The sequence below is a fragment of the Melanotaenia boesemani genome, chromosome 7 (assembly GCF_017639745.1).
Source record: "Melanotaenia boesemani isolate fMelBoe1 chromosome 7, fMelBoe1.pri, whole genome shotgun sequence".
Taxonomy (NCBI): Eukaryota; Metazoa; Chordata; class Actinopteri; order Atheriniformes; family Melanotaeniidae; genus Melanotaenia; species Melanotaenia boesemani.
Window position 1 is genome coordinate 9,421,211 of NC_055688.1, and position 16,568 is coordinate 9,437,778.

At 38.1% G+C, this 16,568-nt stretch overlaps 1 protein-coding gene across 5 annotated transcripts in view; it reads left to right on the top strand.

The window, feature by feature from the left end:
- glra1 (glycine receptor, alpha 1) overlaps positions 1 to 6,711 on the top strand; it is a 130,376-nt gene extending 123,665 nt beyond the window's left edge. For 3 of the 5 annotated variants that reach the window (XM_041989962.1, XM_041989963.1, XM_041989965.1), the window contains one exon: positions 5,114 to 6,711. In XM_041989962.1, coding sequence (XP_041845896.1) covers positions 5,114 to 5,422 — 309 coding nt within the window. In that variant the 3' untranslated portion in view covers positions 5,423 to 6,711. The remainder of the gene's footprint in view (positions 1 to 5,113) is intronic. The other 2 variants (XM_041989964.1, XM_041989966.1) reach the window with 1 other exon arrangement.
- The last annotated feature ends 9,857 nt before the right edge of the window (positions 6,712 to 16,568 follow it).

Genomic DNA, 16,568 nt, shown 5'->3' on the forward strand with positions numbered 1-16,568 from the left:
AAAACTATTTTCATTTTCCATTGAAACCAAAAGCATGTGCAATGTATGCCTGAATGTTTTATCAATTCTTCTTACGTTTGGGACACATGCAATAACTTTGGGCTCATATTTGAACATCAACTTTATACCATCAAATGAGCAGGTACTGAGAGAAGGGTGGGCATTAGACCCAGTATTAAATATACCAGTTACAAGGAAAGACCGTGTCTGTGTGGCAAGACGATGTGTGAGCAAAGGAAGAATTAGACCATCTGCAGGCTTGAGGTAGACAACCAACGTTTATTGTGACCTTCTCCACACACTGAACGTTCCAACTTCCCTCTGTGCAGTCCGTCTGATTGGCAGCACCTCCTATATACCCCGAGGCACCACCCTCTCAATTCAAACAGGCCTATCACAGCAGACTTCTGAAAAAAATATTTTTAAAAGTTAAGATTATTAATAAAACATGATTATATTGCAACATTTCTACTTAATTCTACAGTTCATAAATTAACAATTAAAACAGGATCATAGAAAACCAAACAAAATATTTGTACAATCCTCAATGTTCACGTTTCAGCCTCTAATCACATCCACTCAATTATTCAGTCAAGACTGAGAACATGCCCACACACACTCTCTGCAAGAGAACTCCATGGTAGGCCTCCTCACTGAGCAATGACCAAAATTCCTTCTCAGAAGAAACACTTTGACAGGGAATGATTGACATTACACGAATTAGAAAACAAACACTGGATGATGACTGCCCATCATTAACCTTTGTACACAAGGGGTAACATAAGGCTCAGGAGGGTGCTAGTGCTTCCTAATTGTGTGTTCTACATGCCAATAAAAAAGATAACACTTACATTTGAACTGATCCAAAACACATTAAGCTTTTAGTTTCTAGGAATGTAAAATAAAGTCCTCTCTGGAGCTTGTACTGTGATTAAGGTACAAAATGTGTAAATGTACAAAAAATAAGGTGAGTTTTGTTTGTTTTGAAGAGGACTGATAATTGTGATGGGAAGTACTGTGCTAACGCTTCAGAGCATGTCAAGCAATCCAGGAAGTATTTCCATAAAACGTGTGTTGAGGCTTGTAGTTTAATTTCAGATGAGTGATGTCATTTATTACGTCTGAAGCCTTGCTGCCTGGGCATCCCTCAAATACCAAATAAGCTATTTCCAAATAAAGAAAATGACTAAACTCAAACACAGTTGAGTTTAATCAATATTGTTTTTTTATTTTTTTATGAAAAAGTCATTAACTCTCCTGTGTACTATGCATCATTATATTAATTAAACAAGCATATTTACTGTCCTCTACCTTCTTCAAACAATTCCCATTTTCAGAAGTGACACAGAACATGAATATTTATTTATTATTTATTGTTATATGACATTACACCAAGACAACTTTCGGCTAAAGGATTGGTTTACAAAATGGGATGCATTCATAAACCAATTACAGTTTATTTCACTATAGTTTAGTCATAATAAACACAACAGTAAATACACTATGTTGATATAAACACATTATTTTTAGTCTCAACAGCTTTTACAGGTCATATGTTTAAGATCAAAGTTGCCTGTTTCTTTGGCCAGCAGGTGATTTCATGTCCACATTGTATTTATTCTTCATGGAAGCTTCATCTGACCATCACTAGCTGCTGTTGTTTCCTTCCTCCAGGTTTATTTCTAGTAAAAACGACAACTACATAGCAACAAGCAGCATTGCCCACACTGCCACCTTCTGGTGGTGTTATGCAGCCTAACAGTTCATGAAAAGTTATTACCATCTCTTTTTTTGTGGCTTTTTAAAACATCACTTCAAATTAGCTTCACTAGCAAATGGCAGCCCAATCACTGCTGCTTTGTTGTGTTCTCTGGAGGTCTTTGGTGCAGCTTTTTCTGCCTCAGGCATTCAATGCTTGCAGGGTGGGCCAAGAACAGATCCACACTGTCAAATTCAATGTCCTGCAACTCGCCACTGTGATAGCAGATAGTTGATGACTGTGGTCATGACTGGATTGTATGATTGTGTTTCTATTTTAAATTTCACAAACTATAAGATTCTGTCATCTCATTCTAAAGTTGCATGAAAAATAAAGGTGGAAAGATGATCTAAGTCTGAATCCCTCCTTCCATCTACCCCTGGACTATATTGGCCTGGTCCTAGCTGTATTAATGGAGGTTATCCCTTCCCTCTTTCTTTCTTTTCTTCCTCCTCCCTCAGCCGTTCTCCTCATTGCGCCTCCTCCTCACGTCTCTCCACCCCTCCACATTAATCACATGGCAGGGAGAATAAAGCAGAGCATCTGTAATAGTTTAGCAGCATCGCTGAAGGACGCGCAGAGGTCGGCTAGCATTGCGGCTAATGTGTGGACACCCGGGGTATGGTGTGTGTGTGTCTGTGTGTGTTTGTGTGCACACGTTTTCATGTATTAATAGTAATAGATGGCTTGGTGTGGATGCAAGGACAGAACGGGGACATGGGGTGCTAAAAATGGATCACTACCTTGTGGTTTAACACACATGTATGTGCACATATCTACTGACATACATGCTTGTGAATGCGACACATTGGAGTATACACACCGGGGTTAGACATTAGTTAGAAAATTCTGTGGCTGATTTTGTTTCATTTGATTCAGTCCTTGTCCATTTATGTGGTATTTTACTGGATATTGGTAAATCTTAACTCATTGACTTCTTATTTCACTTCTTCTCGGTTGCAGGAAGTCAGAGGCTGGTCTCACAGAGGAGCGTTTGGCCGTCTTTTTTAGTGCCAGGTTGATTTGTTGTTACTGCAGTGGTTTTGCGTCACCTCAATTCTCTTGGTGCCAACATTTCCTCCTGATTTCGGCTGCCTTCCTGCTTGTTATCACATTGCAAAATGCTCTTTTTTTTCTTTCTTTCTTTGTACCCAGAAGGTAGTGTAAAGATTTCCTGTTGATAGGCTGCTGCAAACTGTCTCCCATCATGGCTCAGAGGGAAAAGCAGTTGCATTCATTTTCATCTTTTATCAAACCAAACAAAGATGTCAAAGTCATCCGAGGACTTCTTTTATCAGGATTTTTAATTTCATGGTTGTTGTTTTAAAAGCATTTGTAGTGTTTGTTGTTTGAGTAGTTTTTGAATATCCACACAAACACACACACACACACATATATATATATATATACATATATATATATATATATATATATATATATATATATATATATATACAAACACACACACACGTACACCATACAGTCTACCACCCTATGATAACGTTTATGTTGAAGTCTTAGAAGCAGATAAGGAAGTCATTGTGTCTCCTGTAATGAAAAGGGAAGGTGACGATACAGATAGGGTTTTCAGTATCTTTGGTGGAAAAGCAGCACGCGAGGTGTAACCTTGAGTACAGCTCATGTCAATCAATCCAATCCATTCAGCCACCTCAACTCACCTCCTTCCCTCCCTCGACTGGTGAGACAAAGACACTCTGTGTCCAGCTTCAGCTCATATTGATTAAATTTACCAAGAGGTGACACAAGCTTGGCATCAGTGCTTCTGTTTCTGACTTGCTTTTGATGGTGATAAATATTATGTACGTTCCTGGAGCTACTGATGCCCAGCAACATTCCAAGGCTGAGAAACAACATTTTACAACTTTTCCTTTCGGTTTACTGCGTCACGTTACACCTGACTTTATGTTATGCAATGCAACACACTCCAGCAACTGGATATCAACACAATGGTCGTTTGATTGTGGACCATGGTTGATTTATCGAAGAAATCAAGGCAACATTATCGGAAGAAGAGAAGAAAAGAAAGACAAAAAGTAAAAAGCAAGAGATAAGACAAGAGAAAGAGTTCGCTGTGAGCCAGGTCTTCTTGTCCAGTATCACTGCCTGGCCTCACCTCAGTTCCCATAAACACACTCCTAAACACTTCAGATTTCCTGATGCTCAAAAACACGGCCTATGAATCTCTCAGCTGATCAAGTCATCATCTTATCTTCTTTATATCAGGCATGATTTACCTGATTTTGCCTGCAGGCAGGGAATCTACATGTAGAAAATACTTTTTCAAGCCTAACCCTAACAATCTGACACAGTTCCTTAAAGAAAAAGTTCAAGCTCCAACAGACTCAGATGTCATGTGATCGGTGCATGGGTGCTCCCTCTCAAAATAAATCCATAGCTAAATACATATTTGTCCTTAAAGATTGATATTTGTATTCAGTTGTCTTTCAGGTGCTGCTCTTCTAATCCTTTTTGTTTTCCAAATATGGCCATGTGTGGTTCTATAAAGACCAAAATGGCACACACAAACTAGTGGCTCACATCATGTTGATTCTGTTGACTTTTTACATAAAGTTTGTGGTTTCTTACTGATTCCTGCTGTCTTTGTGCTATGCTAAGCTTAACCCTTTAATGCCCAACCCATGAAAAAATGGTAAGAAAAGTCCAATTTATTTTAATATAAGGTCTTTAATAAAAATGTAACAAAAAATTTACATTTTTTGGGGGGGGGTATCTACCATTTATTGTCATGTGATATTTTAAAAATATTATAATGTGGTTTTCTGCTTCTGGGTATCTATTAGGGGACAGAAGCTCTGATTGTGTTCAACAGGATTTTGAACAATGTTAATACTATAAATTTAAGCAAAATGTCTCAAAAAATGTATGTAACAAATATGTCACATCAGGCTCTTATGGGTTAAAACAGGGTTAACTATCCTCCTGAACAAACAGAAACTACGATATTTAATAATCCTTCCCTTTTACTGAAGTTCTTTGTCATTGTTACTTAGAACATGTATATGTAGAAATGTCTTATGGTCTTATCTGTGGTGTCATGCTTGAAGTATATCCAAACAAATCCTTTAGTCACAGGATGCTGTGATAGAAATTTTAAACTACGAATGTTAAAGTGAATTTAGTCTAAAATTTTCATTTTGTTTCAGTCATCCTGTCACGTAATGCTTACTTTTCATTTTCACTTCATGCCATCTGTGTTATTAGGTTTTCATGTCTGAATCTCTGCATTCAGCTGAGCTCATACACACATATAATTCACATCAAACACACCCACACACACCTCCAACAGTAACATCTTTCTCTGGTTCCTAACAGCCTGAATCTTGGCCTGTGTTGCAGGAGGATGAGACGGGCGAGGGGCGCTTCAGCTTCCCCGGCTATGGCATGGGCCCCACCTGCCTGCAGGCCAAAGACGGCATGGCCATCAAGGGCAACAACAACAACGCCCCGACCTCGGCCGCACCCGAGAAGAGCATCGAGGAGATGAAGAAGCTCTTTATCAGTCGGGCCAAACGTATTGACACGGTGTCCCGTGTGGCCTTCCCGCTCGTCTTCCTCATTTTTAATATTTTCTACTGGATCACTTACAAGATCATCCGCAGCGAGGACATCCACAAGCAGTAGTTCAAAATAAAGAGGAGGAGGGCGGTGATACAGAAGAAACAAAAAAGAGGAAGATGAATTCAAGGAGATATAATTGCCCCTTTTACCAACCAAGCCTCTTGTCCTGGTCCTCTTCTTACAACCTCTTCCTCTTTCAGTCGAGGATAAGTTGCTTTTTGTGGCAGTTAATCTTCCCAAACTTTACCTGACCTTATCTTTTGAAGCACTTATCGTTTTGTTTTCCCTTCATTCTTCTCCCACTTCCTCAATCCCAGCTCCTCTTCTCGTGTCTTTCCAGCTCCTGAATAATCCGAACCAGTGCAATAGCAATGCAGTAAAATGCATGATATATGAATGTGGCAATATATTAAAGAAAAGAAGAAAAAGTCAACTTTTTCAGGCTCACTCAAGAAACTGTTTGGAAGTGAACTAACTGGAACAAAAAGGAGACATTAAGGAGATCTTGTATTTGATTTCAGTTTTTTGTGTGAAGACCAGATATATATAATTCTATATGAAAACATGATGTGGGGACGGGGCGGGGGATGTGCAAGAGGTATACGGTACTGTAATATACTCATATATCTATTATAATTGGAAAAAAATATATAAACTTTGTCTCCAAAGGTGGAAATCTGGAATGAAAGATGTTTCACCCAAAAAAGGGAAAAAAAAAAGAAAGGAAAGCGGATCAGTGCTTCCACTAAACAGAGTGATGGAAGGATCTTGCATTCTATATATCTAGATTTGCTTTTAACATGTATTGCGAGCACTTGTCAAAGCTTTCCTTCCCTCCCGCTGCCAACGCCACAAAAACTGCAGAGACATTTGAGGTTTGATGCTGCTGCTACTGCAAATCACATGACTGGATTTAAGGAAAATAGAGAAACAATAGCAACAACAAAAAAATGAAAAAAGAGAGAAACAAAAACACTGGACAAACAGTGCTGAAGAGTATCTGTGATAAACGTGTTCCTCTGTCAGTCCGTGATTTATTTCATATTGCATTTGTTGTTTTTTGGGGGGCTTTTTTGTACTTTAAATTATTTCATGTGCCAACTAAACATGTCACTTGTGGCTGTACTATGCTCTTCAGCTCCGACCTTTTCGTCTGGAGGGAGGGAGAGTTGTTCGATGTCAGCAGCTGACGTCTTCTGACGTGCTTCTTCTGGGTTTTTTTGATCACTGGGATTTTAGTTTCCATCAGCAGGAGAGAAAGACCAGCTCCATCCCTGGAAGGAGGAAAAAAAACAAAAAAAACAACGCTGTTTCTCATCAGCTTTCCTTGCCGTGTTGATCGGGAACTGAAACATTAATATGTTTACATCCTTGTAGTGCTTCCTTGCTTTGACCCCGCCTTAATGTGACACCTACAACCCCACCCTTCCTGTCCCCAGCTGAGAGGATATATGTCGTAAATTATACAGATTATAAGACCTGTTATACCTTAATTAACTGTACTTCCATCTCATTCATATGCGCCAACTGTAGCTGTAATCTTCATAAAGCTATGTCACCTACACAGAGCAGACGTAGGGGTTTTTTGCCATGTTGGATGGGATCTGATAAGTTGGACAGATTGCTTTGACTGATGATTTTGTTTTGCACCAGGCTTCTCTATGCAATGATCAGTATATGCAATTATAATTTTTTCCATACTTTTAGCTTTTGCATCTATAAGCTGTCTTGAGACTATCAGAGATTTCTGTTTCACTTATTGCACTGCTGACCGCTAAGCAAAGTCATGATTACTTTTAAGAATGTCTGTGACAGGAGGCGACTGCAGGCACTTTTGCCCAATCCCTACAGATTAGTGTGGGAATTATTGTTTCTTGGAAGAAACCTGCGTAAAGCAGATCGAGCCAAACTGAGCCAATCAGAACTTTAAAAGAACGTTAATAAATTTAGCTTGATTTTCTTTGTGTGCATAAATGTCTGCTTTTGAAGTATTTTTGAGTATTTTACCTCAGTCATTTGCATAGTCTGCTGAAGATGCCCCAAAGTGCTTCTTTACTGCAGAAATTCACAGAGGTTATAATGTGAAAGTAGCAAAGCTAAAGCTTTGTAGCAAAGTTACAGCTAAACTGATTCATGATAAAGATGTATTGTATTTTTATTGTTGTCCTTTGAATTTCTGGCCTCTAAATTCAAAAAGTGAGCTTCTTTTTTCATAAATCTCAAAGAATTGCCTCAGCTTTTTAGATAACATGAGAAGATGGCTATCATAGAGGATAGCTTAGCTTAGCTTAGCTTAACATTATTGGCCAAGAACAGTATGTAACAATTTCCTTTTAAATCTCAGTTTATGTACCAATTAAACATATAAAATACTGTTTTTCCACTAAGCGCTGTTAGATTTGCAAGCTGGTAAAGCTCATTACATTCATATCAGCTCCAGCCTCCAATTTTTTGCTAAATTTATCAAAAAAAGATGAAGGATAAACTTTCCTAAATGATTATTGCTCATTCAGCATGCATATATGAGCCACACCGTCTGTTTGACCAAAGTCCAATTTAAAATGGTGACTGGACTTACTGTACCTACATGGAAAAATCCATGTTTCTATACAAGTACATTTCAAATGCCAATCACAGGATCATGTCCCAGGGTCCTGTTTTCCTACGTCCAATATTCTGCTAGCATATTTAATATTGTTTAAATTGCATATTGTTGGACATCCATTATGTGAAGAATATAGGCCCTGGGAATGTGCACCCCCTATAGCCCTTTTACATTTAAGTCTACATAATTTTCATTTGTTTTAATCTATTGGTACAGTTTATCCTTGTTTACATGACACAAGATTCATGTAATTTGTTTTATCTGAACTCTAGGGGTGTTTAAGACTGATCTGAAGGGCTATGCTGCATATTCCTCTGTTCATATTCAAATTGAGGACTAAGTCAGTCTAAAGATTCATGAGAACAATTCAAGATTTTATCAGCATAAGAATCCATCATTGACTTTAAAAAGTCATTTATGACCACAAACAAAAAAAAAACACAATGGACAGTGTTGTTGTGTCAGCTCAGACATGTAGCATATCTTATTTGTTTTTGTTTTGTTTGTTTGTTTGTTTTTTTAGGTTATTAGCAAACTCCAGGCTACATCCAAAAACTGAACTTTTAGCATAAAGTAGCAAACCTGAGCTGGACATAACTTTATTTATCTACAAATAATTTTAGACTACAGAATTCAAAGTTCAACTTTACATTTATGTAAGTAGAAATCTAACAGAAAGCAAGAAAAGAGTTCAAACATGTGCATAGCAAGCTAGTCAGAAAGTAGCAAATAGCAAAACATGCTATTTAGCTTTCTTGATAGGAATTAATCACAGCTTACTGGTGGCATTTCTGCTTTAGACTGAAAAAAAATCAAAGTTTTTCCTTGAATCAGCTTTTGAATAATATCTAAATTAGCTCTCTGCTAATGACAGCTTTTCTGCTAACGTATGTAGCAGCAATGTAGCAAAATGTGAGAGATGCAGGGGATGCTAGTTTGTGCACCTGACTGGAGTTTTTTGTCCCATTTCTCTGTTATTTATTTGTTTGGCAAAATTGCATTTTTAATTTAATGTCTTTCTTTCATGCAGGCAGTATTCTAACAAAAAAACAACTTTTAGTTGCCCCAAAAACTAGCTTATAGATCTAACAATCAATCAATACAACTTATTAGCATCTTAGATGTGATAATTTTATTTCCCATTTGAAAGGTTTGTTGTGACCCATCAGACCCCATTTTTGCACCAAAAGGCAGCTTCTATAAGCTAAATAATTTGGCATTTGTACCAGTTCTGTTAGCAAATAAAAAATGGTTCATCTACAGAGTGACATACTCTATCTGAACCAGCTCAAACTGTCCTCACCTCCACATCTCTAATCACAACCAAAACCCGAGCAGGAAACCTTAGTTAGACTGACTCATTAATTCCTTCTGTGCCATAAACATCTAAACTGGAGGAACTTCTCTCCACGAGCCAACAGCAGTCAGCCATTTTTTAGAATGCACATACATATCTTCTCGTGCCATATGGGGTTGAATATGCAACTAGAAAGAATACGAAAAAGGACCTACAAGCATATCATGCATTCATTCAACCACCATTTTACAAGCTTCATGATCCTTTCCTCCGGTGTGGGGCTTGTGTGTATCATAGTCATTTTAGAGTATGTCATAGGCCTCACAATGCTGTATGAATCATCAATCATTCAATGTGAGTTTGGGGTAGGGAGGGCTTCATAACATTAGATAGATGCTGAGTTTATATTACATCATGGAGCAGTGTGATGCAGACAGACCAAGGAGTGAACAAGAACGATGAGTTTCTGGATGTTTATATATCCCTAGGTTCTGAACTGGATTTTAAAGACGCATGGTTTGATTTGTTGATAATAATAATTCTATGTTGTTTTTTCGAGGGGTGTTGTTTGATTCACTTGTATTTTATTGTATGTATTGTACAATCTGACGCCCTGAGGCAGAAGGAAAAATACAGTGACCCCTAAACTGCTGTGAACTAAAGGAAATATTAAAATTATTATTATTTATTTATTACCTTTTTTTGCACAAGTTGGAATGGCCTTAATTTTGCTTTACTTGCTTCTATTGTGTATTGGCACAAAGTGCACCTGTTTAGTTTGCTAAATTTACAATGCTCATTATGATGCTTATAATCTGAGAGTGCACATCAAAGCAGGATTAAAAAAAAGATCAGCAAATCCTTTTTACTTTTCATTAATCTGAGAAATGATATTTTGCATGAATATAAATACAATGGCAGATATTTTGGCTTGTACAAAAAAAGTGAAGCAATTTGAAGAGAAAAAAAAAGAATGTACCATTTCTGCTGTATCTGTATATATCTAAATATTTATTGAAATATGTCATACTACTAATTCTATTAACGATTAAAGGTTTTCTGAACAAAACTCTCTTTACCTGTTTTTGAACATTGTCAAGATTGTTGGAGTTGGATCTTCTGCTTTCTGTTACTCGACTCAAGGATCTGTGTAATCATTAAAGAAAAGTATTAAAAATTGCAAATAAATTCTTGCTATGAGTTTTCTTTATTCTCCAAAATACTGTTGATGAGTAGATTTGTATCTGTACGTTTCTTAACACTTTCCTTGTCAACTTTTAATGTGGTTTTGTTCAAAAGTTGCCCAGCTTTCTGACTTTTTCACTCATTTTCTATTCAGTTCTTGTACCTGACCATTTTCAGAGGAATGCGTGATTTGTAAAGCCACTTAACCCTGACCTATGAACCAGTCAAGCATAAAAAAGGCTCCTAACTCAAAGGATGAACCAGTGTTGTGTTGACACATTACCAGGAATTGCAAAGAATCAATTGAAAATTGGACCTATATGCACTCTTACTAGAAGCCTGTCACAAAAACATAATTTGTCCCCATTCTTTTAGTTGCTTGTCTGAAAGGTAAATACACTTTGACAGACAGAAAATGTGATTTTAGCAGCAACAAGGTGATTCCCAAAGAGCTATTGGCTAAAAACAAATCTGAGCATGGTGTGCAGTGTTTCCTTAAAAACTTTTCAGGTAACAAGAGGACAAAAGAGGTGTCAGGACTAAAAAGCTATCTAGAGCAAAGGAACAAATCCAGCAAAGACCTGACACAGGACCTGAGAACTGGACTCTCAGCTGATCCATCTACTGTTGGCCAAAGCCTCATCAGAAATGATCTCTATGAATGGATGTCTGTCAAAAAGCATTAAGGGAAAAGCCAAAAAAGTATTGCATCAGATTTGTCTCAAATGTTGGGAGTGCAGTAAAAACATGCTCATATGCAAGTTACACTATTCCCGCACTAATTTAGCACTTGCAGGTCGCAGAAACACACACTCAGGACCATGAGCCTTCCACAAGTTCAAGAGATTCTGCTGGGTCTTCACTTTGTCATTGAAATAAAGTTCAGTTTTTGACACAAAGTAATATATGATGACAAAGTCTTATTTTATACGTAAATATTAATATATATGGGGGCTTGAGGCCTCTGAGTGCTATGTCTGAAAATGCTGAAAACCATGTTGGTCCAAAATGACTTTATTCAGGAAACGTCTGCAAAGAGTAAACCCATACATCCTGTCTCCTCTCACCTCTGTGTACCTATGAATTAAGATATCTTTCAGACTGAAAAATTAAGCCAATGCAAATTTGCTTTCAGCCTGCATTCTGTCAAGTGGCCACCAGGGGGCAACTCATTGTGTGTAGATGAAAAGGACTTCTTGCTTAACATATGACTTCATTTAAAGTTTTCCTGATACATTTTCTGGTCTCATTGACTATGTCCACGTCTTTAATCTAAATATGTGATGTTCATTTAGCAAATTATGGTCGTATTTTGATTAAAATAGATGATAACGCAGCTATTAATGTTAAATAGCTTAAGTTTTTTTTTTGTGTGTGTGTGTATTATTCTGTGTATTTTACAGTCAGTATTTTTATTTTTTTTGCGGATGCGCTGTGTATTTCCTATGTACAGCACTCAAATGCATTACTCACTTTCAAAGACCGGTTTCAGAGAAGTGTTAATTTCAGCAGCCAGTTAATCTGTTTAATTTAAGCACAAATTAAATGTTTGCTGTAATTATTCGACATAAACTCATACACTCAGTTGAGCTTTGCTTAAAACACCCACAGAAACATCCAGGCTCTGTCCATTCTCCTCTCTGTCTCCCTTTAGTTCAGCCTGAGTTCAGGTGAAGTTAGTGGGGTAGAGGAAATCAAAATCCTTGGAGAGCTTTGGTTGAGCCCGTCTTCTCACAAACAAAAACACATGAGTGCATATTTACCTGAATTCACTGGGGAAGCTCAGCTAATAAAATACCTGGTTTCATCTACAGGAACCCACTTGGAATTAACTCATGAGTTCAGGCAAAAAGTAAATGAGTAATGGTTGAGATATCAAGATACTAATGTATTTATTCATATCCAGACATAGGATAAAGAAAATCCGCCCTCGTTTAGTTCCAGGGTTTTATTTATGAAGAGTTAAAAACATTGGTCCTTACCAGGTCTTAAAATGAGGTAAAACAACCTCAGAATAAGAACACAGCACATATTACACTGTCATTTAACAAAAACTATGCAAAATCGGTGTGTCAAAAACTGCATCCAGCTCATGATCCAGTCGTTTGTAGAAGCAACCTCAGCAGCAATCATTTAAAAGTTTTCTTTATGAAGTTCTCAGTCTCTCACATGGTTGTGGAGAATTTTGGTTGACTTGTCTTTACCACGTTGTCTTAGTTCATTTAGGTTTGCAGCATTGGTTTCTGCACTCGTCTCTGAATGTCTCAACACAATATTTCAAGCAGATAAAAGTCTGGACTTTGACTGGATCATGTCAACACCTTGATTCTTTTATTTTTCAGCCCTTCTTTTGCAGATTTGCTGCTGCTGTATTTGGGATCATTGTCCTTTTGCATGAGTAATTTTCTGCCAAGCTTTATCTGTCAAACAGATGCACTCCTTTTTGACACTAGAGAGGAGTTTATGGTCTTGTGGCTGCAGAACAAGCCCAGATCATAAGCCCGCCAAGTACGATGTTTGACTCTTGGTATGAGATGTTTATGCTAATATGCTGTGTTTCCACTTTGGTCTGGTCTGTCTAAAGAACATTGTTCCAGAAGTCCTGTGTGTTGAGATGCAACTGTAATAAGTTAAGTTGTGCTGAGATGAAGATGAGGCTTTCTCCTAAGCCCTTAAAAAAAGGAAGCCATAGTTGTTCAGCCTTCGTTTTTCATTGTACTATCATGAACTTTAACATTTAGCATGCTGAGGCCTGTAGAGTCTGAGCTGTAGCTCTTAAGTTTATTGCAGTTTCTCTGAATATTGCACAATCTGACCTTAAACTTGTTGGGGCATCCACTTCTGGAAAGACTGACAGATGACTTGAACGTTTTCCACTGGTGAATAACCTTTCTCACTGAAGAATGGTAGATGTCTCACACTGATGGGCACAAGTTCTCTTCCTCCTGGTCATTATGTCAACACACAGCTGAATGCTGCAGATCAGGAAAACTGACATCATTTCTGCTTTTGTAGAGGTGCTCACAGTCAATTCATCTAGAATATTTCATTATCATACCTGGCTGAGTTACCAGAGGTAGACTTCGTTTTTCTTAAATAATTAAGGAAGCAGTAAAGCACAGAGTGAATGACTATTAAATGCGTAAAGCAAAAAAAACTTACTCTGCTGCTAATAATCTTTGCTGCTTAAATTCAAATTGATTTAGAATTAAATCAGCAGAGACGGCTGAGCAGAGAGCAGAACCCGTTTGGAGTCCGGCTCTGTCAGAACCCTGCAATCACCAGGACAGATGACTACTTAAACACTCCCTGCATGAAGCTTCAGGCTTGTTGGTTTCTTGCAGAAAATCAATGCTAATCATACAGATGGAAGCAGTATTCATACATTTGCAGGCCCTCTTGAAGTGTGACCGTGCATTTGGGTACTAAATGGGAGGCTTAGTGATTCTTTTCTGTTATTCATAGCGGCATTAAAAAGCTTGGCTGATTGTAGGTGCTTTTGCTGTCACAATAATTTAAAGTGCAGAAAACCCATGAAGAAGAAGGCAATTAAGGGAGGTCAAGAAAATCAGCTTTTTATGAGTCTTACCAATAGCACTCAGCTTTAATCTTTATTCAGCTCACAGAAAAAGAATTTCATTTTCTGACACCTTTTGGCCTCTTTTGAATTTATAAGACAGCTGCAAATAGAGCAAGACAGAAGTGGACAGACAGGGTTGCAGAAGCAGCCATGCTGAACGGCTAAAAATCATTTTGAAAACATAAACCGCCTGTCTTTGTTTTTAAACCACTTGTTTTCTGACAAAATATCTTGTGCTATAAGACAATATAAGCTTACAATGACTGCAGCAGTATTAAACATCTCTGCTTTGGCATGAGCAGAGGAAAAAAGTAGACCTGAGAATTTATTGACTTATGTTGCCTGATGTTAGAACTGTGACTGTAATCAGAATAATATGATATTGGATGGAAAATTAGCAACGAAAACCTAAATATTTTCCTATATTGAACCATGTCTGCACGTAATCCAGACTAACGGTGAAATTACACCAATAACTGACGTGTGCACGCCTAAAAAAATACTTGCTCAAGCTCAGGTCTGGCAAAAACAGTGGGCACAAAAGTTTTAAACTACAGTTGCTGCGTTCTGTCAGCAGCGGTTGCTATGGCGTTAAGCTCAGACCTACAGATGGCTACATGTGACACACCACACCCTGCAGCAGCCGTTTGTTAACCAGCACGTCCTGATCTATCCCTTGTTGTTCAGGAACTTTGAGTCATAACTTTAAATCAATCAATAAATAAATAAATGTGGCTGCATTGACGAGGGCAATTACAAAAATCAAATACCAATTGGCCTGTCCTGGAGAAAAACATCAGTTACACAAACTGGCCATTTTATTAGGTAATAGTAACAGGACGCCTTTTAAGAAAGCAGCTGGAGAGGATCTGAGCTTTGTGACATGGTGCATTATCCTGCTGGAAGTAGCATCAGAAGATGCTACACTGTGGTCATAAAGGGATGGACATGGTCAGCAACAACACTCAGGTAGGCTGTGGTGGTTAAACCATTCAGTTAGTAAGGGGCCAAAAATGTGCTAAGAAAATATCCCTCACACCATTAAACCACCAGCAACCTGATCTGTTGACACAGGGCAGGATGGATCCATGTTTTCATGTCTCCACCGTCTGATTGTTGCAAATGAAATGGAGACTCATCAGACCAGCAGCGTTTTTCCATCTTCTATTTCTTTTAGATTTAGTGAGTCTGTGTGAATTGTAGCCTCAGTTTCCTCTTAGCTGACAGGAGTAACATCCAGTGTGTCTTCTGCTGCTGTAGCCCATCTGCTTCAAGGTTGGACGTGTTGTACATTCAGATGCTATTCTGCATACCTTGGTGGGAACCAGTAGTTATTTGACTTCATGTTGTCTGTGACTATTCTCTGTAAACCCTACAGATGGTTTTGTGTGAAAATCCTTGTAGATCAGCAGCTTCTGAAATACTCAGACCAAGAACCATGTTCAAAGTCACTTAAATCTCCTTTCTACCTCATTCCAGTGCTCATTTTAAACTTCAGCTTGTCATCTTCACCATGTCTACACGACTAAATGCATTGAGTTGCTGCCATGTGATTGGCTGATGCGTTAACAAGCAGTTGAACAGGTGAACCTGATAACATGGACACTGAGTGTATTACTCCGAGATAAGTGCACTAAAGTTCAGTGCTTAATTATTCTAGAGAAAAATTATATTCTTACTCAAGACGTATATTTTTTTTTTATCCAATAGCTATTTAAGTCCCTTTGGAGATTTCCCAGGTGCATCCAACAGGGAGATTCCCAGGCAGACCCAGAGCACGCTGGGGGGATTACAGCCTGGGAACACCTCCGATTCCCCAGGGACAAGCTGGCGAGTGTCATCGGGGAGGACTGGACTCCCTCCTGGACCACAGATAAGTAATGATGGGTGGCTGCTTTAAGCCTCCACCATATCAAACCTCTTAACCCACTGAAGGCCTACAGCTCAACTTGAAAATCATGCTTTAAAATCTCAGTTTGCTGGAAAACAAAGTTAGTCTTATACTGTTTATAAAATTATTTTTGAACTTTAAGATTTTGTTGATCAAATTTGATCACCTTCACCTTTTCATCACGACATCCATTTTTTCTGCGTCAGAGATGACACACCCAAAATAAATTAGGTAGATCTTTACAAATACAAGCTGTATGCATAACCTTGGTCCTAAAAGAGAGCTGAGACATGATGCAGCGTCAGAAGCGTAAATTTAATTAGAACACAGTAGAAAATGTAAATGTTATCTCCTCCTGAAGGAAAACCACATTACCAGAGGACAGCAGCCCAATGTATCTAGGAAGTGGTAAAGTATTATCTGATGAGTAGCTGTGCAAAAACAAAATTTAAAAAGGTTAACCTGAGCAGTTTTAACAGATGTTACACAGGTAAATATCTCAGGAACCCATCAGCTGATGTGGACACATTGAGGCAGAGTCACGATTTCACCTTAGAAATACAATGAGGAAAGAAAGCGAACCCCAAATATCACAGAAAGAGTGAATAGTTCACCATAAAACCCTCTTCATCGCCATGGAAACTAAAGGAC